General features: G+C 36.6%; 4 protein-coding genes across 4 annotated transcripts in view; 2 read left to right on the forward strand and 2 right to left on the reverse strand.

The window, feature by feature from the left end:
- The window catches only part of myo7aa (myosin VIIAa), a 35,824-nt gene extending 30,720 nt beyond the window's left edge, over nucleotides 1–5,104 (reverse strand). The window contains 2 exon segments of the mRNA XM_056766341.1: nucleotides 2,244–2,313; nucleotides 5,011–5,104. Coding sequence (XP_056622319.1) covers nucleotides 2,244–2,261 — 18 coding nt within the window. The 5' untranslated portion in view covers nucleotides 2,262–2,313; nucleotides 5,011–5,104.
- A 1,904-nt stretch (nucleotides 5,105–7,008) lies between these two features.
- On the reverse strand, nucleotides 7,009–22,400 carry capn5a (calpain 5a). Its single transcript, XM_056766622.1, has 13 exons — nucleotides 22,220–22,400; nucleotides 20,301–20,473; nucleotides 17,227–17,358; nucleotides 14,176–14,384; nucleotides 13,643–13,835; nucleotides 12,419–12,612; nucleotides 11,089–11,166; nucleotides 9,733–9,928; nucleotides 9,532–9,654; nucleotides 9,228–9,424; nucleotides 9,006–9,127; nucleotides 8,395–8,531; nucleotides 7,009–8,308 (listed from the first exon to the last, which is right to left on the reverse strand). The coding sequence occupies exons 2-13, from the start codon at nucleotides 20,463–20,465 to the stop codon at nucleotides 8,126–8,128; spliced, it is 1,929 nt and encodes a 642-aa protein (XP_056622600.1). The 5' UTR covers nucleotides 20,466–20,473; nucleotides 22,220–22,400; the 3' UTR covers nucleotides 7,009–8,125.
- ompa (olfactory marker protein a) lies at nucleotides 15,061–16,595 on the forward strand. The gene has a single exon (XM_056766623.1). The coding sequence runs from the start codon at nucleotides 15,364–15,366 to the stop codon at nucleotides 15,844–15,846; it is 483 nt and encodes a 160-aa protein (XP_056622601.1). The 5' UTR covers nucleotides 15,061–15,363; the 3' UTR covers nucleotides 15,847–16,595.
- A 1,059-nt stretch (nucleotides 22,401–23,459) lies between the features above and the next one.
- Nucleotides 23,460–25,802, forward strand: LOC130435715 (uncharacterized). The gene is made up of 3 exons (XM_056766507.1): nucleotides 23,460–23,535; nucleotides 24,039–24,245; nucleotides 24,688–25,802. The coding sequence occupies exons 2-3, from the start codon at nucleotides 24,044–24,046 to the stop codon at nucleotides 25,539–25,541; spliced, it is 1,056 nt and encodes a 351-aa protein (XP_056622485.1). The 5' UTR covers nucleotides 23,460–23,535; nucleotides 24,039–24,043; the 3' UTR covers nucleotides 25,542–25,802.
- Nucleotides 25,803–25,829: the final 27 nt, after the last annotated feature.

The following is a 25,829-nucleotide window of genomic DNA, read 5'->3' on the forward strand; positions in this document are numbered from 1 at the left end:
TTGAGTGGGCCGAGAGTGAAGCAGATGATGTCATTGGAGGGGCTCTGAAATATGTTTTCATTAGTTCATGCAAATTAGGAGCCTTTGATTTAAAGAGGTGATAGAGATGGTAATACTAAAGTAATGGTTAAAGTCCTAGTGAAATAAAAATTTACAATTCCCATTTTTTTCTTGAAATATTGCAGCGTTTATTGTTAATAGCTTATAAATTCTCTTTTTAAAACTCTTGTGCCCTTATAATGTTCAGTTAAAAACGGTAAATTAACTGTAAACTCCTCCTCTTTAACTGTCAGTCTGCACCCAGTTCATTTAAAAATGCAATTGCTGTTTTAATACATCCTATCAAATCACAAGCCACGCCCACTATTTTTTCTCATTCAAAATTCCGTTTCACGAAATGCGTCAAAATACGGATCTAAAAACGATCGCAGCTTCAGGTTCACAGGGAGTTTAAAATGATAATAACTGTCTCTAAAAGAGTGAATTTGTGTGACATTAAACCTGTTAACCCAACCAACCCTGAGATGTTTTAATTTACCAACTTTTACATGCATTTCATTGTCCAAGAACAGTATTAAACTTATATATATATATATATATATATATATATATATATATATATGATATCATATATGATAATAATCTAGTGATTTAATTAACACGGTAATGAGAATTGTTTCATACGAGTATAATGTTGCTATTCGAAATAAAATCTACAAAAACATCATTTTAATGATATGCGAGCCGTCTTACCTGTATAAGTGTTGGATATTTGTAACTCAGTCTGGGCACTCTCGGATCCCACCCCTCCAAAAACCTACAGTGTGCTCTCCTTCCCTTCATCTCCATGGTGACCAGATGTAAAACTAAAGCGACGAAAGACTTCTATAAACGTGTATTTTAACTGGACATAAAGATTCCCACCCTGTTTCTCCAGCTGATAGAGGACAGACAGAGGGAGGATGGATGGATGGATGGCCGTGTGAATGAGCAGCGTTTGGCTGTTGAATAATGAGTCGCTGTCAGCTGTGATTAGAGATAGAGAAAGACAGATCTGTGTGTATGACACACACACATTAAGCCCACAAAAGACTAAACGAACTGTTATTTCACCACGAATGAACGTGAAAGATGTAGATTTGTTTAGGAGAGAGATAACAGATTCATATATTTTTATAAATAGACGGGGGCTAGTTCTCACAAGTCCAACAAAATATACAATACAATCAGTATTTATTTAAAGGTGTGTAATTCTTCGGACGATGTATTGACAGAAATGCAATATAATATAACTATGTTTTCAGAGGTGTATGAATACCTAACAATGAAGCGTTATGTTTTTATTCCTTTAGAATGAGTTACGTACACAGCGGGTCCCCTCACATGAAATTGTCCATTTTGTTTCTACGGTAGCCCTAAACGGACATACTGCTCGCTCTACAGAACGTGTTTGGTAATTACATTTTCTTTTTCGTGATGAAAACGTGAAAAACGTGACGTCATCTTAGTTCTGTGAGAGCCACCGTAGTGTTTCGAAAGGTGCCGCTAAATTTCATCCACTGGACATTTAAGTCATATTTTTAATTACCTTTAATTTTATATTATTAATTCATTTTTTTATTTGTGCAATTTATGTGAATGTAATTTTAGAATGAATTAATTATGTATACGCTGCTATATTCTGGTTTCTTTCTTTACAATTGAAATTGTCAAAAGCACCACACAAATTATTTCCACTATATTCCTTTATAGGTTATTTTATATGTAGTTATTTCCAATTATTTAAAGATTCGAATGTCTTAACTTAAATTTTGGTTTATTGCAAAGATAATGTTTCTAGATTTTTTTAATAATATGTAGGCTTCAAAGGTTTGATTGTGTTACTTACAAACAACAGATGCACCATCAGTCACGACTCACAAGAGCAATAGTACAAACATCTTCATTACAAAAAGCTGAAAAAAACTAGTCAAATAAACTGTTCTCACGTGTGTAGGTGTGCGTGTGTGTGAGGTGATCCGGACAAGACCCGGATCAGATTAGAGATAATCAGTTTTTCTGTATTTATCTTCTCTGACTCCTGCAGATTCAGTTCTGGAGTGTTTATATGTGTCTTGTCTCTCAAACCAGAGACCTAATGATGTAAAGACTTACACGCAAAGAACGACACATTCAGTCGAACAGCAGTGGAATGCTACACTTTTAAAAATAACATGTGTGAGTCTTAGGAAATCTTTGTGTACCTGTTGTAGAATGACCATGACTCTGCTGTTTGTGTTTACTGCTGGACATCAGACGTACCCTGACGAGACCCTGGAAAAAAACACACAAGTGAACATCAGTTGAACAATAAAGTGACAAACAAACAGGTTTCAAAGTGGTGAAATACATAATCCATACACATTCAAAATATCCACAAGAGCTACAACAGGTGCACAAAGTCTAATCATAAATATTTAAAAGGAACTTTCTATTTTTTCGCACACATTAAGCAAAGCGAGCACATATCATTGAATCTGCTGGTCATCAGATTAAATTATTCATATTTTATAGTGCTGTTAGTTAAGTTACTGATATAATACTTTTCTGTCAAATATAGAACATGTTATAAACATACACATGCATTATATTACATGGACGTACATGCTCTAATAAAGACCCTCAGATCTGTTTTTTGTCATGCCAACATATGACTGATACTGAAAGAGACATAAAACACTCAAATTATAATGAACTGTGAAAAGCCACAGTTGACATTTAGTTTATCAAACAATTTCAAACAGGAGAAGTGAACAGAGCAGAAAAGCTGTAAACATTCTCATGATAAATAATTTACGCCGTAAATGAGCTGCCTCACATTTCTGCGTCTGTCAAGCAGGTTCTGTTTGACCCCTGAAAAAACATCATCATCATCATCTCGATCTGACTCTCCACAGACCGCGGTCAAGATTTGACAAAATGAAATGTGTGTATAGCTGCAGTTGTATGTGTAGTTGTGTAGTTGTTGTGAGTCTAGCTGGTTAATGTGGTGCGGACACGCTGAGGTGAACAGGCTAAATGTGTTCAATAGTGCAGCGTGTATACGGCCATGAATATTTTACTCTCTAATTACACCAGCTCCCGTCCTCCCATCTGACAATAAAGACATCACGGTCCAGTCACACAGGCCAATTAAACCAAGACGATTACTATGATACATTCTTTGACATTTTTATGTTTTCCATTACTATGCAAATTGTTCATGGTGTTTTGGTATTCACTGACAGATATTAAAGGGAAAGTTCTCCCAAAAATGACAATTCTGTCATCATTGACTCTTCATCGGATGATTATCAACTGTATACATTCATTTGTTTGGTCAGATACAAAGATAGATATTTGGAAGAATGTGAACAACTAAACAGATCTCATCCCCCATTGAGTCTCATAGTATTTATTTTCTTTACAATGGCAGTAAATGGGGGATGAGATCTGGTTGGTTGGTCACATGCTTCCAAATATCTATCTTTGTGTTCAACCAAACTAAGACATTTGTACAGGTATGAAACAACTAGGTCGAGTTAATGATGACAGAATTTTCCTTTTTGGGTGAACACTCCCTTGAACAATAAAAAAAATCCCAGATTTGCCAAATCCCTGTTTTTTGCAAAAATTAAAAAGCGAAAAAAGTTATATATATATATATATATATTTTATAATTGAGTATATATATATATATATATAATATTATATATATATTATATGCAGTATATATACGTCATATAGTAATATAATAAAATATTAATTATCAAAAGTAGTGTGTATATATATATATATATATATATATATATATAAAATACAGATTGAAAAATGATATATTATATAAATACTGTATAGATATTCTCTATTATTTTGTTTTGCGTAGAGACATAATTTTTTTGGCAAATGATAAGACAAAATATCTCATAGACAAATGTTGAAGAGAGTGCAAATGCTGAAAATATATTGAATGAATGTGGGGTTGAGCTTTTAAATTTTAGACTATATGATTTTTACAAGCATGTGTGCCGCTGACATGCAGTAGAAGGATAAGACCACCAAAATCCACAGGGTGCCAGTCTGCTGTCTGTTCTGACCAATGACAGGACACGAGATCAAATGGACAAATAAAAATCCCAAGGACCAAAATACCTGTAAAGAGCCGTGTGGATATTTTAAGAAGCAAACACACACGGTAATCCAAAGCCGAGCCAGAGATTTATCTTTTTTCTTAAACACACTGTACTATTCTCTTTAACTCAACACAAATGCAATCATAAAAAAAACACACACAAAAGAAGACAAGAGAGTCTCAGGAAAAAATAAATAAATAAAGAGATTTGCTATTCAAGCAAACTTCAGGCAGCACATGAACTACTGTCAAGAACTACTGAAGGATTTTAACCTCCCAAATTTACCATTCAAATGCTAAAGTCACTGATGTCTTTAACCAACCACACAAACTGACATATATTTGTATTAAGCTGAATTTAATAGATCAAAATAACTGAAGGGTTAGATATAAGGACAAACTATGTCAGAAAAACCTGCACAGCTTATTGAATTCAGCAAGCATCATACGCTTTGACATAAAAACTCTCGTTTCTCAGCGTCATGAATCATCAGCACCGATCTAAAACACATCTGATCTTACATCAGAGAATGATGCAGTTCTAAATGTACATGTACATGACATTATAAATGTCGTTCTAACTTATTATAAAGTTAAATAAGGCCAACAAAAGGGTCCCATTAGTGTGGGAATTAATCATTAAATGATGTGAAATCTTTTGTTTGATGAAGCATTTACGGATGATGGTAAATAATACTGCACCATTAGGATACCATGGTATTAAACAGTAACTGATACCATCACCAAGATATCAGCACAGTGGATTTATGTAAGAGACATACGCCACCAAACACTTAAACATCCGATAAAAATGACTGTCTCAACAATCATATGTGAAAAAACACACACAGTCCACTCACCACACTGCAGGAAAAGATCATGTAAGTGTTTCAGGTGAGCTGACAGAACACAGACATCCACACAGGTGAGTCGCAGGTAGACGTGAATGACCAGAAGAGCTGCTGAAGAGGACAAAACACGTCTGTGACACTCGTCTCATTCACCAGCACTGATCCTCACCGGCGGGGGGGGTGGTTGGAGTGTGGGGGTTAAGACACCTCACACACACACACACACACACAAAATACAGATATAAATGGTGTTTAACACACACTCACGCACGCACACACATGCATGCGCACACACATGCATGCGCACACACACACTCAATACTGAAATAAATGGTGTTTAACACACATGCACACAATACAGAAATATATACTGTTTAACACACATGCACACACACAATTCAGAAATAAATACTGTTTAACACACACAATATAGAAATACATAGTGTTTAACAAACACACATGTACACACATGTACACACAGACACACACACACACAGTACAGAAATAAATAAATAGTGTTTAACAAACACAAACACACACACACACACACACACAAAATACAGAAATAAATACTGTTTAACACACACAATATAGAAATACATAGTGTTTAACAAACACACATGTACACACATGTACACACAGACACACACACACAGTACAGAAAGAAATAAATAGTGTTTAACAAACACAAACACACACACACACACACACACAAAATACAGAAATAAATACTGTTTAACACACACAATATAGAAATACGTAGTGTTTAACAAACACACATGTACACACATGTACACACAGACACACACACACAGTACAGAAATAAATAAATAGTGTTTAACAAACACACACACACACACAATACAGAAATAAATACTGTTTAACACACACAATAGATTAGATTAGATTCAACTTTATTGTCGAATCTAATCTAATCTATTGTGTGTTTTAAACAGTATTTATTTCTGTATTTTGTGTGTGTGTGTGTGTGTGTGTGTTTAACACACACAATATAGAAATACATAGTGTTTAACAAACACACATGTACACACAGACACAGTACAGAAATAAATAGTGTTTAACAAACACACACACACACACACAAAATACAGAAATAAATACTGTTTAACACACACAATATAGAAATACATAGTGATTAACACACACACACACACACACAATACAGAAATAAATACTGTTTAACACACACAATATAGAAATACATAGTGATTAACACACACACACACAAACACACACAATACAGAAATAAAGTGTTTAACAAACACTCATGTACACACACACACACACACACACACACACACACACAGTACAGAAATAAATAGTTAGTAACACACACGCACACAAACACATAAAGCAAATTAAAAGTCACGTGAGTATCTGAAGAAAAGGTCACAGCTTCATGACATTTGTTTTGAAGAGTTTATTTTACAGCTCTGACTGCCGGAGACGACAGATTCAAAATCGTTTCCATGCATAGAAATCACCACTTTAAACAGAGAAAAGGGAGCAACATTCAAAATTTTTTTGCAAAGTATTTTGATGTGTAGTGCAGAGGTACAGGCACAGTCTGAGATGAATTATAATGATGTGAAATCATGCGTCATCGTTGCATTACCTGAGTAATTCAATCATGCTGCACAAGTGTGAATGCTCAAGTACATAAAGAAGATTTCTTTGGCTATTTCACCCGTTCTGATAAAGGCACTTTCTGTAATAAGTGTTAACAACAGGTGTTACTGTAAATACGGCTGTCATAATAATTAAATCATCGTCTGATTGTGGCAATTTAACCTCTACATCCACTGTCATTAATCTCCACATTTCATTTGGGTGCCCATGACTTCACAGTCCGTAAGAGTCTCTTTATAGTGATTGTTTTTGTCATTTACAGAATTTTCACATTTTGGAAAGATATATTTTCTTCATTGAATTAATGTAAAAAGTTTGTAAAGCTTACAATGCAGGAGACGACTTAAAAAGACAACATTAAATAGTCACAATTATTTAATGAAGCAAATAAAAAAATGATATGACAATATATATGGCTTAGATGTAATAAATTTCACAGACCTAATCGACAATTTATTACTTATCTGGCAATTAATCATCAGCCAAACATCATAATAGTGACAGCCCTAAGTGTAAACTTAACAAGGAAGGGAATGTTGTTTATTGTGTTTTTTAAAATGATTTGAAAATATATCATCTGTGTCCAAACACACTCATGCTGTTAACTCATAGCCTCTAACCTAATAAGACAATGTGTTCACAAATAATATTTTAGTTACGAAAAGACATAATATTTAGGTTTTGCCTGGAAAAACCTGAATATGAGATTTCTTTAACATGCCTTAGTTTTCAGCTTGTGTTAAGAACATTGTAAAATGGCCAAATACTTGTGAACCCTTGTGTGACTTTCCACTCTTACACACTTACATACTGACACCTAGTGGCCACCATGAATATTACACTGTATTGATAACGTGTCAATCACTGATGCATTTCAAGTAGATGTCAAACATAAATGAATCCTGATTTGTAGTACACAGATATAAACCCAGAATAACACTGCATGTCTACTCACAAAATCCAACAGATGTGTAAACTCGGAATGTTTTGGTTGTTTGGCAATCGTACAACATTGAAATGCTCAGCCAAGGTTGGTCAAAAAAAGTGACAAGATCATGACAAATATTCAAATAATATATATACAAACGCATAAACAGATTCAAAACAAAAAACCTGTACCTTGAAAGTCTAAGATAATATGATGGCATAAATATAATTTAAAATAACTTTGATATGTGTAGATAATATACTAATATATACGCATACACTGATATATTGATAAACATATAATTTCCAAGACAAGAACAACAGTAAGGAATTAATACCAGAAATATCAAAACATTAAGCTAAAAAGATGTTGTAAACAAGTCAATTTGGCGTCACTACTTGGCAGACAGAAATATTCCAAAATGAAATTAGCATTTTCATACTTCAGATGAGATAGACAGCACATCAAAGTGCATAAAGTAGTTAATGATTTACCACAGATGCAGAAACGCTCGTAAACAAAACAGGCTCCGCCCACACGTGAGCTTCAGATGTTGGTCAGCACGTCACTGGTGTTGAGGGTTACCGACAGCAGACCTGGCAGATCATTATTCTGACGGTTGCCTTTGTCCCGCAGGTGAACCGTGTGAAGCGGCTGCAGGTCGGACAGATCACCGGTTAAGACCACCTGACCCATGAACGAGTCCTTCAGGATGTTATGGTTGTAGATCTGATCGGCAGAGAGAGGAGAGCGTCAGTCATCAAAACAGAAAACACGGCAGCATGGCTTCATTATGGTTTTAAAGAAACAGTCACCCGAATGAAGATCTGCTGGCTGGGTTTCTTCCTGTAGAAAACAGCCTTCACGTCAAAGTCTGGAGTCTGAGTGTTTTTGTGCACCGGAGAACAAACCTTCTCTCCCTCACACGTGATGATGACGTACGGGTCACACGCTGAAACAACAACATTCACTTCATTACTACATTCACGTTTGGGTAGATAGATCTAAAAAAAATAATGATCCCCAAAATGCAAATCATATAGAGAATGATTAAATGTATACTACAGTTCAAAAGTTTACAAAAAGTATTTTTTCCACCTTTTAGAATAAAAGTAACCGCGACAGCTATGGGATGACTCAAATGTATTTTGGGAAATTTTAAACAGCTTACACGACTGAACTGAAGTAGTTTATATCTATTCTGAGCTCTTATTGGCAATTTTTATTCAGTATTCAGTTCATGTTTCCCATTTCAAGACAGTTAAAGATGTCTTTTTCCAATTTTGTCGTCATGCGACGTGAAAATGGTGCACACAGATGCCTGACTAATTTCGAGAAAATGTGTCTTATAAATCCAAAAATGAAATAAACTAGATAAAGAGATTCTCTTATTTATGTTATTTCCATACAGAATAGACAATCTTACATCCATCAGAATCCTGAGCTTGGAGTCCATCAGCCCTGTGCACGTGCACCTGTGTGACCAGCTTCGGGTAACCACAACACCCCGTCCAGCATGTTTGCGGTGGTTCATCTAGTGTGAGCTCTCTGAGAACGGCACGCACAAAAATAAACATAAGAAAATGTTTGAAATGACAACACATTATTCTTTATATAGATATTTTAAACGTCAAATATCTGGTATTACTTGCAGGTTGCAGGATCGTCTGTAAAGACACGTAACAGGAAGTTTCCCTGCTGGCTGGGGTCAAAGGTTGTGGGAACGATGACATAGCGGCCTTCCTTCAGTTCCTTGCGCACAAACACGCTGCGGGAGTTAATGTAGGTGGAGCTGCCCACCGTCTTCTGGATCGTGTGCATGCGGTACTTCCTGTTGAGCTCGACCTATCAGAGACGACATCAAGACTTCTTAGCACTTTACATCCGTGCAAAAAAAAAAAAAAATGCCTGCATGTATTGTTCTTTTCTTTTTGACATGGGTCAGTGCATACTCTTTGGATATCAAAGCCGATGGCCAGATTCTCTCCTTTTCCACCTTTGGATTGAGCTCTTCTGTCTTGCTGCTGTAGGCAGATCAAAACCTCGTCTTCTGCTTTTGTCACATCAAACACGTACTAAAAAACAGAGTAAAACACTTTTCAGTACACAAATACACCCAAATTCACTGGAACACTTCTGAGCGCCTGACACACCTGTGGGTTCTGGAGGAAGGTGGCTTTGTGGTTGATGCAGCCTCCGGATCGGTTTTTTAAAGGGTCGTCGTGGTGAGACCAGGAGCCACACATCACGTCCTCCTCCCAGGTCTTGTGGATGCTCAGGTACGAGGTATTAATCATGCGACACAGAATAAGGTCTGTGAAGTGCTTGATGAAATCCTCAAAATTCATCCTGCACCATAGAAATGAGTGATGATTATGAGGAAAATACAAGTTTGCATTTGCTTGATTTAAATCGCAAGACTTAAACACTGGTCAAGAAGCACTTCCTGTTTCAATGTTTTTGTATTTAATATTCATATTTTCTTAATCCTACATAAGAAAATGTAAAACATATATTGGTTTGATCTTTTGATTTGGTTATGATTGCCTTGTTGGTTACATTTTGTTCAAACTGTTCCAATGTTTTTTATTTAATGTTATAATCTTTTTAATTTATCTTAAGAAAATGTAAAAAATATTTTGATTTGGTTATGATTGATCTTTTTCATTATATTTTCTCCAAATAGTTTCAATGTTTTTGTATTTAATAAAAAAAAGTCCTACATAAGAAAATCTTAAAAATATATTATTTTGATTTGGTTATAATTTCTCTGTTCGTTACATTTTGTTCAAAGTACTTAAATGTTTTTGTATTTAATATTATTATTTTTAGTCCTAGATAAGAAAAATATATTGGTTTTATATTTTGATTTGGTTATAATTGGTCTTTTTCATTATTTTTTGTCCAAACCGTTTGAATGTTTTTTGTATTATATATATATATATATTTATATATTTAATCCTACATAAGAAAATCTTAAAAATATATAAATTTGATCTTTTGATTGGTTTATAATTGCTCTATTCGTTACATTTTGTTCAAACGCTGGTGCAGGGTTAAAAAACTGAAACAGGAAGTTCCTCTGGACCCGTGATGTTTCCGACTTCTGAAGTGGTCTAAAAAATATTGAATGTTAAATTGTATACACTACATACACACAATGACCTCCAAAAGCTTTTAGAAATTAAGACGAAATGTAAAAGTCAAGTGTTATAGCAAATGGCACGTTTCAAAAAATAAATCACAAACACCAATTTCATGCAAAAGTTTCATAGACAGCAGTTTGTTATATTTGTTACAGTAAAACAAAAGACATAGTGGTCAAAATAAAACAAATGCATCATGGGAAGATTAAAGAAGCCACTGGCATTTATATTTTTTACAGAAGAGTCCAGAATCACTTTGGGGTCACTGTAATTCTAGCTTTAAAAATATATATATGCTGTAGTTTTTCACAAAAAGTCTTAAAGTCATAAAGAGCAAAACTAATTTAAACAACACAAACTCACCAAAACTCCCCATCATCTGCCACGGTCACACCCAGCTTCTCTCTCTCGCTCTTACTCACTTGCTTCCATTCCTCAGAGCTGGACAAATGCAGAGAGAAATGGAGTAAGACAGACATTACAGTACATTCATCTACTTAACAGTTTTTCATATTTTAATGGGCTTTAAAACATCTTAAATTAAGTTTATAAATTACATTAATGCACTGAAAGAGAAGACGGTGTCCATTTCCCTTACAGCAGAAATATGAAGCGTTTATTTTAGCTTTATCACTTTCATATAAATGTGTTTAACTAGAGTCTGTATCGTGGTTAGTGGTGTAGATTTATTCTGGTTTCCGTGTGAAAATGACCATCTTTACAGGATTGACACGATCGTGACAGGAGTTTAAATGTAACTGGATGTAATTTGGACAGAGGATGTCAGCAAATGTTTTTACTCAAACAAGATTCATGTTTAGACGCAATGGTTAGTCTTCTAAGTTAAACTCCTATAAAACAAGAAATCTTTATTTAGTTTGTAAAGGGATAGTTCACCCAAAAATAGTCGTAATTTACTCAATCTCTTGTCATTTCAAACCTGTCTGAGTTTCTTTCTACCGCAGAACACAAAAGAAGATATTTTGAAGAGTGATAATAAGATAATCTGCATTGGTTTTGTGTCCATACAACAGAAGTGAATGGGGTCCTGTGCGGTTGGGTTACCAACTTTCTTCAAAATATCTCCTTTTGTGTTCTGCCAAAGAAAGAAAGTCATAAAGGTTTAAAATGAATTTTATTTTTGGATAAACTATCCCTTTAACAGAATTACTCTCATTCACCTTTCCCATAAAATAAAATGATGGCTGATGTTTGTCTTAACTCCGTTCATCCTGACGGGGGCAGTATAAGAACAGAAATACACAACAAATTTAAAACACCAGCATAATATTTGGTTAGAAACAAAGAGCCTTTGTAAGTTTGTGTCCAATCAGAACGCACTTTTAACATTTCCTGTTTTCTTCCTTAGCGTCACTCTTCCGTTTTGTGTTTTTGGCTGGGTGTGGTGAAGACTTTATTAAGGGTACAAAATTTCCTCCTAAACCGCTCAGCACACTTATGACAAATGTAAACAGTGTGCAGATGTTGTGTATTAGTGTTTACGTGATGAGCTGGAGCGTTCCTGGTGTTCTAGGTCTTAAATAACAAACTATATACACAACGTAGTGGATGTGGGGCAAAAATGATCAAACAGTTACGCAAACAACGCAATGAATAACTCTAGCTGACACAATAATGCCTTTATTCTATATCACGTCTTTTGTGCTGATAACGCACGGAAATGCAGGCAAACCTGTCGCTCCAGGCTCCGTTCCACTCTTTCTGACCCCAGGGATTCCTCATGCGGATCATGGAGAGCTTCTCTGATTTGAAGAACGCCAGCAGACCGGTGCCCAGACGCACTTTCCTCACATCGGTTACAGCGTATGCGTGACCTTTGACCAGACCGCAGTCTAAACGGGCTTCCATGTCTGCCTGAGTGGTCGCCTAAAGAAAAGCAGAAATCAGCATTACTGATGCACTCCTGTTTTCAGATTAACACACTAAATACAACACAAATCTGAATACAGGCTGTTTAAATGACACCAAAGCAATATAAGACAAAACATCTTTATCATGTCAACCCACATCAATATACTGTAGTGTAATATAGGATTTACTACAGATAGCTATAGTTCATATCATAGTCCATTTGAGTTTGGTTCCAAAATGAGTTAACTGTGTCTTTAAACATGTTCACAAATCATGTTTTTTATTGTGCACTCCAATTTATATTAACCAGACTGCAGTTGGTTTGTTTTGATGCCAGCCATAATAACAAAAAAATACAGCTAACTAACACGATAAAAATATGATAGCTTAATCAAAAACGGAGTTCTCATTTTAGAACCAAACTCTTCATTTGCGACGACTTATTTATTCAATAGTTCATACTGCAGAATTCTACAATTGACTACAGATTATTATTCTATATACTAGACAGAAGTATTTACTACAGCTTAACATTTTATTATAATTCATATAGAAGTATACTATAATATTTAGAAGTATACTATTAAATTGTGGTAAATATTATAATATACTTCTAAATAGTATAGTATACTTCTATATGAACTATAATAAACCGATAAGATTTAGTAAATATACTGCTTTCTACTTTAATACTTACTATAGTTAACTTTTAAATTGTAGTAAATAGTGAAGTCGAAAGCAGTATATTTACTACAGCTTATCAGTTTATTATAGTTCATATAGAAGTATACTATACTATTAACTACAATTTATTAAATAAACATGAAAGCATACAATACTACACCTTATCAGTGAAGTGTAGTAAACATTAAAGTATGCTTACAGTTTTAGGTAATACTACAAAATTTACTACAGTTTACTATAGTAGCAGCCTATAACACATTATTTTTTCATGTGGGACAGGCTTAATTTTCTTGAGAAGTTTTTCTTTTAACACATGATGATGATGATTTAATCCTCGTGTGTAAGTGAACATCAGACTCACTCTGATGGAGCAGCTGATGAGACCGCCTCTGTCGTGGACCTTCAGGACTCGCTCAAACAGCTGATTCCGGGCCTCCTCCTCCTGAGTTTTCTTGTCTTCCAGCAGATCTACGGGTTCTGACACACCTCCAGTGAAATCCACGAGAGCATCGGCCGTGTTGCCACCGTCCAAAGCTTCATAGCAGCCACATAACCTGAGAGATGAGGGTTTGCGTCAATGTTAGTTTACGGAGCTCAGAAGAAGAGGATGAATTTTAATGTGACAGTTATTGACTTTGAAAATTGTAAATAAAAGGAAAATTGTGCAAGCTCTCTTGAGCTCAATTAATCAGAGGTAAACAATGGACAGTCCGGCTTAAAAAAAACTATTGAAGTGTCGCATAGATTTGTTCAAGTAAAATAACATATTTATGCAAAATATGCTTTATATTTTGAAGACGAAAGGTTTTGATAAACGATAACAGAAATGTTTTTTTTTGGTGTAATATTTCTTTAAGAAACATTCTTTCTGTGTGGTCTGGTTGTGATACTTGCTTGGCATAGGCTTTCTCCACCAGAGCACTCCAGAACTCATTACTATCATTGGAGTGACAGTAGATGAGCTGTCCGTTCGCGGTCGGCAGCCGGTCATCGATAACAACATCAACCCATTCTCCAAAGCGCCAGAACCGGAAGTGAAAGATTCCAGCATAGCTCTCCGCTTTCTGATTGTCCCATTCCTGGTCTTTCCAATCCGGGATGACCTATAAACGCACCGAAGACAAAAATCAAACCAAACCAAAACTTATATCAACATCTATAGCGAGAGAGACCTCTTATAAAAACTTATATTTAAGTAAATATTGCAAAATGTATGCTTTTACTATTTATCCATGATCCCTATAACACATGACTATAATATCAGCACAACTTCTTTAGATTAGCTCATAAAAACTTAAATATTTCTTTAATATTTTAGAATTGTTTTTGGTTTAAAAGCTTTTAACACTATTAAAACAACATCTTAACATGCAGTTAAAGTTTAAAGAGGTTACCCAAAAATATGAAAATCTCTAAAAAACACAATTTTCCCCTCACGTTAGTCTTTCTTCAGAGGATCACTAAAGAAGATATTTTGAGAAACGTCTCGGTGGTTTTGTGTTCATACGGTGCAAGTCAGTGGGGTTCAATGTTGTTTGAGTACCAACGTTCTTCAAAATATCTTCTTTTGTGTTCCGCAGAAGAATGTCCTACAGGTTTGACATGACATGACGTTGAATCAATGATGACAGAAATGTTATGCTTTCTGGAAGTTCCCGACTCTCAAATCATATTAGAAACATTTAAAACATACACTTTTGCTCAAAAGAGAGACTTCAGACAAATATGAAATTCACGCCAAACTAAACAAACCTACAGGGAAATCCTAAAGTTGCCCCTTTTACATCAGAACGCATTGTTGCCTAGTGCAATGCAGATGCAAACAAATCTCCCGAAGGTTTTCTCCTCCCACTTCTCTCAAAACGCATCCAGTGATTCAAAACATGTGTGGCAGAATCAATAAAGTCTCCGACTAAATGAGGCTTTTTGCCCCGTGGGGCCCGGGAGGCGGGTGGTGTCGGCAGGGAGCGTGAAGAGACACAGAAAGAGAAGGTTGAGAGAAGAGTTCATTCAGTTGCCGGCAATCCGCGACCAGACGACTCGTCTCCGTTCCCCAGCGAGAGCAGAAAGAACAGTCCAGTCATGGGATCAGAAATGGAGCTGAGCTTCACCGAGGACCTACAACTGACGGAGGTGATGCGTCTGCGCGTGCAGTCGCTCCAGCAGAAGGGTCAGAAGAGGCAGGACGGCGAGAGGTTGCTCCTGCCGCATGAGGCTGTCTACCGTCTGGATTTCACTGAGCAGGAGTTGACCTTCGCCCACTGGAACGTGACCCTGCAAGGAACCGGACGGTTTACCGTCACGGGCATCTCTCAGCTCTGGACACCCGACCTCACCCACCTGATGACCAGACAGCTGCTGGAGCCCATCGGCCAGTTCTGGAGGAACGCCGGAGACCCGGAGGATTCGCCTTTCAAATGCTTGGAGGCGGACATCCAAGAGTTCGGAGAGAGGATAGCGGAGCTGGCAAAAGTGCGGAAGGTGATGTACTTCCTGTTCGCTTACAAGGAGGGAGCTGAGAAAGACAAGATCACCTGCACTTTGGTCTTCAACAAAAGCGAGTGACGCTCGATCAACTGGCACCCCGGCGCTCCTAAAACGGTCTCTTTAAAAACGACTTAGATTCTCCCTGTAATGGTCAGTCACGATCCTCCTTTTAAGATCTTCCTTCATTTCACTACTGTGTGCGTTTGTGTTTAAATGAAAGTGTGAGTAGTCTATGATGAGTTCCAAACTTTTTCAACATTGTCATTATGATACTATAAGATGGAATGTTATTCATGCAAATCTACAAATACACTTACAGTCGAATAAAAACGTTATCAAGCGTTCCATTTATGTCATTGTGTGTTTTGTATCGAGTGGACACGACGAATGCATCGGACTGGAAGGTCAACGGAGACAAATCCAACCGCTGCACCACATGACTCGATCAATGTCAACGCCTGTCAAACTCCCTGCCTGTTTTTCACCAATAAACTTTGACAGAACCTGATGCATGCATTCTGGGATTGCACTTTAAAGCATTAGTCTCTGGGTATGAGGTTTGACCATATGAGGCACCAAACAATTTGGCGAACTCAGGAACACCCCACGATACCGTAAGATTCTACGTATGACACCTCCGTTTGTTTGGGAAGGGAGCGTTAGTGTGTGTATGCGTGCGTGCTGGGGGTCTTCTGAGGGATGGCAGGAAGAGAAGACACTAATTAGTCCTCATGAGGAACAACATGTCTAGTGGAGAGAGACAAGGTACATACACAGGAGAGCAGCGATGCATGCGTCACGTACTCAGACAAAACGCGGCACAGAACTACCGCGACAGACGCATCTCACGAGGCTTTATTACAGAAACAAATGTCGTACGACTGGTCTCAAGTGAACGAAAACGCCCCTCAAAAACTATTTGCATGTTTAACAAAATAAACCAGAAATACCTGTTTCATAGGACCGACGATTGTGTGGAGTGTGCGCGCACAAATAAAAATCACAAATTAAACCCCAAGCCTCCAATTAGACCCGTCTCGTTCTCTGCGAGAACAACAACACATGCTAATAACCTTCATTTGTTAAGCACACGCTCCCACGGCTCACATGTTAGGATGAGCAAACACCACTAAATGAGTTCAGCGCAAAATGATACGTTACATGGGAGGAAAAGAAATGCTGAAACGTGAAGAGATTTGTTTGTACATTATGTCGTCTCTTTCCGGACCTTCTGACTAATGCATCCTGGTGTGTTGAGTCTCACTGGAGGAAAGATTTACTTTCACGGACATTTGATTTATTCATTAACCAAACAAGAGATAAGGAGGGAGGCTGCTGATAACTCAAACTTAAACACAGATTCTTTTTTTAGATGTCATGTTGGAAGCGGGAGAGAGAAGAGACATAGTCCAAAAAAGCTTTAAAAAAAATGTGCGCTTCACACAAGCATCGACTTACTTTCTGCCAAAGTGCTTCTCTTGAGGCCAGACTGGAACACGCTGCAACAAACCAGCAGTTACCCAGCTGCCCCTGGTGCAGGTCATGAGCGCTAATCCCATTCACAAACAAGTGCGGATCATCACAGAGCTCCTGTTTGAAGAAAAAGACAAAAACAATCCCATGATTCTGTGCTTCACGATCAACTAACACATTCATGTGCGTCAGCATATTTGATATGACGTCATATCTTTTAGTACTAGATGACCTATAAACAATATTAGATATTTTATCAAATTAAATCAATGTGCCAAGCAGGCAATTTCATGACGACCGGAAGTGACACGTGTGTAAATAGAGACATGAGAGCGGTCGATGGATTTATCTCAAAAAATGGTTCTGTAATATGAGGACAAAAAATTAATACAAATTCAGGTTATCACGTACAAAAAAATCTAAATACATGTAGAAATATGACTGTTGTATTTCTGAGAAGTGATTTTGAACTCGTCTTCTTTGCAGTATTTGAGGTCTGAAGAAATACATGGAATCTTTTCTGCTATTTTCACCTGTTCCTCTAGTTTTCATTTTCTGCAAATATATGCAAATAGAAACAATATTTTATTAGAAATTTCTGAGAAATATTGTTTGTGGTTCACATAAAACAAAAGTGATCACTTTAAATGAACACATACAGTACCTATAAAGAGTTAATTCAGGAAATCTGAAAATTGGTTTGAAATGTCTCTAATAGTTTTGTGTGGATTATCATCAAAAATTTGAAAGGCCAAGCCCTTTTAATGATGCCACGTCTACTTGCTCTTGGTTAATTGTTTTAATGTGTTATAAAAGCCAAATGACTCTTTCGATGAGCATTGATAACTCCATTGCAGGCCAATGCACAAACTGCTGCCAATAATTCACAAATGGTGCATTATTCATATATACAACCGTAGTAAAACAATATCTATAAAGCTGTTTGTATAACATTAGGCGGTAGCCTGGACCAGCCTGGTGATGTCAGCTGGAAAGAAAGAACGCTGTCTCCGAGGTGGAGCACACATTTTTTATTTACAATCCTGTAGCACTAGCACACGAAGACTAAATAAAATGTGCACATGAAGCAGGTCATCTGTGTATAAGGTTCACAACACTTGCTCAACATTCAAAACAAACTTCTGCTTCAAGACATGAGAAATACTTTGTTTGAAGAGGGTGTAAAATTGCAGAATAACACTTGTTAAACGACATCACGCTCACATGCCTGAACAGAGCCTAATCTCTCGGTCATGATGGCTTTCGAGGGACTTTGAGGGTGTGTCATGAATATACAGTATGTAGAAATGCTCCCTTAGTGTAAACATACCGATCTGTGTGTCATTTCAGTGCTGTTTGTCAAGGTATTATTTAGGTTGGGGATTTCAACAAACACCAAACCCGTGTTAAGACAACAAAACAAAAAAAAAAATCCCAGAAGAAGCCAGTGTAGGTCTTTGGCAAACACACAAAACACCTGCATGCTGTACATTTGCATTAACACATACTGGGAAGTTCTCAGGCTCACTGCAATATTGGGACAAAAGGATGTGAAAAAGCTGTTTTTAAACAAAGAAGGCTAAAATCAATCTTTGAACGAGTGTGAAACGAAACACACAGAAGCAGCCTGATGCATCGAGTTTAAATATTGTCAGATTTACTTTATTCATTTGGAAGACGATTTTATCCAAAGTGACTATGAGAAAAAAGCAAGCGATATGTCTACATAAGGCAAGTGCCAGTAATACAAAGTTTCGAGTATAACATTAAAATGATATAAGCAAGCATACAGAGATATGTAGGAAAGAATATGAATAGAATAGAAGAATATGTAGAAAGAATAGAGAGTCAGGCAAAAGTTTTAAAAATTAAGAGTTTGGTTCCAAAATGAGATAAGTCCGTTTCATGTTTTTATATTGTGCATTCCAATACATATCAATCAGACTGTAGTTGGTTTGTTTTGATTAAAGACATAATAACTCAAAAAAATTCAGAGTTCTGTCATTTTGGAACTGTGGTGTGGTAACCGTGGTATAAGCGGAATAATTGACTTTCCGGTCCGAAAGTTAATGCACACCCGAGATGTAACGTTGTGCATTAACTTTCTAATAATTGAACGGGCCCGTCAACTTTTATTCCTTATGTATTTTATTAAGTTTTGACACATTATTAATCAGTTCACTCTTAAATATAAAGGTGCTCAAAAGGTTCTTCACAGCCATGTCATAGAAGCAGCATTTTCATTTTTCTCTTAAGAGTCTAAACTATCATATCACCAGTATGTAGATCTATGCAAGTCACAAATTCTTTAAAGCCAAGGGATCCCTTACATGAATCAAACACAAGTCTCCAGTTACGACAGCTAGAGGAAATCATGTCTAAACAAACCTTGTTTCTGAATAACCGTTACAATGTTAGAGTAAAAACAATCCTGGCAAACACAAAACATACAGCACTGTGTCTGTGTGGAGATTATTGCTTGAAATATAAACACATTTATCTGACATCAGTTTGCAAGCGTAAGTTACACAAGGCATCCAGTTACACAAGATCTTCTTATACGGCAAACGTTCGGTCACATCCTATAAACACACAACTCAGATACAAACAATACTAACATCACTCTAAAGTACGTTAAAGCAATAAGCACCAAGAAGCAATGTGTGACAGTTCATTTTATAACCCCCTTAGCTGTTATAAAATGCACTTTTAACCCACTGCTTCTCTGGGCTTATTCCTTTAATAAATGTTTATATCATATTCATAGCAAGGTTTGATAAAATAAAGTAATAAAGATACATTTAGGCTATGCAATGCGGTCAGCAGTTATAAATCTGTGTATTTTATCACGATTTAGAATTCGGCTCAACCAGAATCAAGGACCTGAACTGAGAGTTTTATAAAATTAAATTAAAAACATCATCAAAACAAACCTTCAACCTTCAGTTTTAATTATAAACTCAACATGAAAGCAACAACCGTTATACAACAACTGACTCCCGTTATTTGCAACACAGATGAGTTTACCATCCATCTCAAAATCTTCAGCTGTTCATTACCTTTGGTCTCTTCCAAGTGACTTTTCCGATGCGGTTTGCAGCGTAGAAGAGGGACTGGTCCACCACGGGGAAGACAGGGTCTTCAAACAGACTTTTGTTCTGCTGGCACTGTTTCCTGAGGGACGCGAACTGCTGCCCTTCATACGGCTTTACAGAAGAGAACATACTGCAGTCTGAAATCACACAAGCGCACACAGCAGGAGCGTTCTGTGGGTTATTCAATGCACTCTTCATATACAAGTATGTTTTGTGCATGCTTTTACTTTGGATGAACTTTTAAAGTTACACTGTTGCCAGCCATGCAGAAAAAAACCCACATGAAAACACATCTTAAAAATCACATGAGCCCTGCGTCAGCAGCGTTGCAGCGTCCAAAAAACACTTGTGCGTTTTTAAATACAGAAGATCCAATACATTTTTTTCTGTAATATGGCCGTTGTTCTGCTTTTTGCTCTGATGCTGATCATGCAGAAGCTCCAGAGGTCAGAAACTCACTCAACTCACATCACCACACAGCAATTACAGCATCACACACATTGTTAGAAGTCTGTTACACAGAAGAAAATCTATATAGTGCTCAGAGTAATGTACTTAGAGGCCAAATACCCACCCAGGCCCGTATCACTGACACACACTTTACCTCTGAACCCAAAGCCACAAGAGAAGCAGGGTTTTTAATACAAACACATTACACAATACATGAATGTCCATTACAGGTTAAGAAGGGAATGAGTCAGTGATGGCATTGTGTTTTAAACAGGGTGTGTCTACAGCAGGCATATCCACGGTTCACACTAATAACGTCCCATTGTGACTGCATTCAATTTCTAAATATTAAAGTATGTGGCGTCTGCAAACAAATGATTCTAGTTTCTCTCTTAATTCATTCAAGTGAATGTATGAAGTCAGTTTGTGTTCACACAGGTGTCCTAAAAAAACACATTTCCCCGACCTGTCTTTAAAGAGACAGTTCACCCAAAAATGAAAATTCTGTCATGAGTTACTCACCTTCAAGTTGTTCCAAACCTGTATGAAGTTCTTTGTTTGGTCGAACGCAATTAAGATATATGGACGAATGTAAGCAACTTAGATTTCTGGAGCACCATTGACTGCCATAGTGGAAAACATATTGTATAGCTTTTTTTGTTCTGTTGAATACAAAATGAAATATTTTGAAGATTTTAGTAAAACAAACTTGTCTGGGGCGCCTTTGACAATCATTTTGAATTGAAGTCAATGGTGCCCCCGAAATCTAAGCTGCTGACATTCTTCCAAATATCTTTGTGTTCAACAGAACAGAACATGTTTTATATAGGTTTGGAACAGCTTGAGGTTAAGTAATTCCTGACGGAATATTCATTTTCTAGTGAACTATTCCTTTAAAAAGACATTGTGTTTAGATCTGAAAGCTTAAACGTTGAGAGAGAAAGCAAACAGAGAAAGGACACTCGAGCAAACATAGAACCGGTTATCTTCCTCATGTACAGATAAAGAAAATATTTTTGTCAGAATTATAAGTCAGTATGTTTGAAAGGATCTGTGCAGGATAAACAACACAATGTTACAATGTGTCAATTGATCCCACATGTTTTGAATCACTAGATTTATAAAAAAAACCTTTAAGAACAAAAGAGCAAGAAAAATATATACCCACTGTCAATATTTCTCGAACATTTAAAGAGTTTTTAAGGTGTGGTAGCCATCAAATCCCCTTTAAATGTCTTGCAAGTTTAACAGTTACAATGTAACTCCTCCCTTTATAAACTCGCCAAACATGTTTGATGTTGCAAAACCGTCACAATATCACAAAAACAATGTCTCCAAAAAAGTGAGAAAATAAACAGAGTTGTTCGACACATTAGCCACATTTGCCACATTTGTTTTTAAACGGCAGGACATCAGTATTTCAGTGGATTTACCTGCAAAACTCTTCGTGTAAGTCAAGCTGCTTCAATCTATGAACATGAACGCGCAGATGAGAAACAGATGCTCCTATAATTCACTGATCCATACGCACAGATGCATGTTCACAGTCTTCAATCCTCCAGAGACTCCAGCAAATGCCAAATGACTGTGTATCTCCTGTGTGTGTTTCCTTCTCTCGGTCGTGTCTTTAGCTTTAGGGAGGGGCTTTATCACTCACACATACACACACGCGCACGCACGTGCGAGTTAAACTCATCCGCATTATCACACTTTTCAAACAGGGTTATTTTCACAAGGTGAAGTTTTAGTGTAACTTTATATTCTGATTAAGTTTGATTTAATGGCGAACAATAAACGTAAATGAGCAATACATGTGCACTTTGTAGAGAACTTGAGCTCAACGCTGCCATCTTGTGGCGAAACCAACATAGTTAAAATGGCATAAAAGTGGGCGGAAGTGTTTTTAAAGGGACAGTTCACGCAAATATTAAAATTTTGTCACGATTTACTCACAATGAAGTTGTTGTAAACCTGTTGAGCACAGTTCTGGGGCATCGTTCCTTGCCATAGTAGAAAAGAATATTGCATATTTGTTCCGTTGAACGCAAAATTAGATGAAAGATAATATGTTTGGACAACTTGAGGGTATTTAAATTATACTTTTTTGGGTGAACTTTCCCTTTAAGCTGGCTAAAGATAAGCTTTATTTTTATTTATATCAATTATACTTTTTATAAGTTACCTGTAACTTTTCTCACTGTTGGTCTGAAAAAACAAAGTTCCCTGGAATATAAATAATTGTTTCGAATATATTTTATACTTTTAAGTGTTTAAATATATCCACCATGACACAAATATTAAGATTTCGTTGATCTGTGATTCATTTCGTTGATCTGAAGATTGAAATACAACTTCCCCGTATGTGGCCTATTTACTAATAAACCCGTCTAACAAGAAATATATACAAATAATAAATATATTGTAAAAATTAAGAGAAAACGAGTGTAAATTAGGTATTGATGTAAATGCTGCTTTATGAATTATTGCATTAAATTAACAACAGAAAGAATGTTTTAATGAAAATCTGCATAAACTTGTGATGATCTGCATAAATGTGGTGAATAGCAATGCAACTGTAACAAGATTTAACAAAGGAGAAACTGGCAGTCACATGTCATCCTGTGTAGTATGGATGTTAAAAAATGTTAATCTTTAAACATGCAGCAGAATGAAATTTAAGAGGTGTCATGTGAGGGTTGTACTTTACTCCTGTTTTAGACACAACGGAACAAACTTCAAGCCTTATTTTGTGAGTATGTGCACTGCAAAGGTTTTTTAAGCTCAAATTTTAACGTTTGGCTAGAAATAATTTGCTTTATTCTTTACAAACAAGATTAAATTTCTTATTAAATAAACTTATTTTGAGGAGAATTAGGCTAATGTAAACATATGTTCCTGTGACTTCTTAGAAAAAATAAAGATCTTTTCTTTGACACTTATAATAAGCTTTTGTTAGTGATTCTTGTAAAACAGTAACCTCAAAAAGTTTTAAAACAAAGGAAAGAAAATGACCTTTTGGATGTTTCAAGTGACCAGTTGGAAGTAATTGCACATATGCCATAGCACTGAGAAAATTCTTGCATTATTTGTTTAAAGAATAAACTTGTTTTGATATTTTGTCACGTAATGCAGGTCTATTACAATTTTCAGATTTTTAAAAGCAGTTTAAGTGCATGCTTAAAAGTCACTTTAATGAGGTATTTAAATTATTAATTAAATTGAATTAATCAACGTTTCATCATTTTCCTTTAGATATCATGGAGTTAGGCATCAGTTCTCTGTTGAGAGTGATTCTCCTCTGGAACTCTTTGTATGTCAGTAGTTACATAGCCAACACAGCGGCACACAGTCATTCTGAGGTGAACACAGGTAAAACAAACCCTTCACACGTCAGAACTATCAGGTCAGTGTACAGTCATCCTGGACAAACTCTGGAGCTACAAGATGATGGAAATAAAGGTAAACTGCAGATAAAATATGTTTTATAATTTGAACTATATTGAAACTGTTTCATTCACAATGTCATGTGCGGTAATGTTGCTCAACCATAATATACGATTAGAAATACATTTCATCATTCTCAACCTCATGTCATTCCAAACATTTATTTTACATTTAGGCCTTTTCATTTGATAGATGCTTTTTGAGTCTTTAGATTTTATTTTCAATATTTGTTTTCGCTGGTATGCTCTATTCTGAGTGAAAACGATGGAAGTCAATGCAGGCCGATGTTGTTTGGTTACCAACGTTCTTCAAAATATCTTTTGTGTTCTGAAGAGGAAAATCATACAGCTTTGGAATGAGATGATGATAGTGAATAAATGATGCATGATTTTTGGTTGTTCTGTCCCTTTAACTGAACTATAATGTGTATCTTCAGTAAATGTGGTCATTGTTGCAGAGATGGTGCGCTGGTGGCAGACGCCTTTTGGATTGTTCGAAGGCTGCGGCCTTCACAGCAAAGATCCTGTGGAAACATGCAACAGCAGTTTGAGGATTTCAAAGGTCACCGCCAGCCACGATGGGCTCTATTTGTGTGTCCGTCAAGATGCAACTGGCAGAACAATCTCGCCGTACAGAGTTCATGTTTTAAATCCAAACATGAAGGAACGGCGGAGGAAGACCAGAGGGGCGGAAGTTAATGATGACACGGTGCCCGACAACCAATTTGTAGCTGCTGTGACATCATCGGTTATCGTGACCTTTTTTGTGGCCTTCACACTGGGTGCCTTCACTCGATCTTATGTGATAAAGTGCCTACAAATGACTAGGGCCCGCATGCCTCGTAAGAGACACCAAGACCATAATAACGACCCAGAACACCCCACAAATCCCACACAACCTGCTCCCTTTGAACGAGTGCACTTTTATATAACCCAGGACTCTGGAGAAGACACTGTGGACATGGTGGGGTGCCGAGCGAAGGAAGATTCGATTCAGGACAGCGAGAGAGATGGTGACGTAGATGCCGCAGTACATGAAAGTGCGAATGACCGGAATGATGAATCAAACCACCCTCATTGCGGTGAAGAACAAAACCAAGAATTCGAAACCGTACCGAGTCCACATCCAAAGAAAAAGACTCGTGTCATTAAAGTGTACAACTACGACGAGGAAGGGCATCGATACGGTCACATGAAAGACTCTGGGGTTGAGGGTGAAGACGAGGTCAGACCAAGAGTGAGAACAAAGTCACTGACTCGACTCAACGCCATTATGAAACAGGCAGAATCTGTGGACTTCAACCCAGATTAAGATTCCACAGACAGCCAGTCAGCTTCCTAAAAAAGCTTAACAAATGTACAAGATGTACGAACAGAACATAGTTCTGAAATCTCGCCACATTTAAAAAACGTCTTGTAAACATTTTGCTTGTCATCATAAATGTATATTATGTGTTTTGACAACCTGCACTGTAGTTACCAGCAATGGGCCTTATCTGTGGACATTTTTATGCATATATTGTGAATATAATTGCGTTAGAATTACGTTATGGACACTAAAGGGTACATTAAAATTTAGAATATGTTGAACATTTCTCTC

This window comes from Triplophysa dalaica, chromosome 14 (genome assembly GCF_015846415.1).
Source record: "Triplophysa dalaica isolate WHDGS20190420 chromosome 14, ASM1584641v1, whole genome shotgun sequence".
Classification (NCBI taxonomy): Eukaryota; Metazoa; Chordata; class Actinopteri; order Cypriniformes; family Nemacheilidae; genus Triplophysa; species Triplophysa dalaica.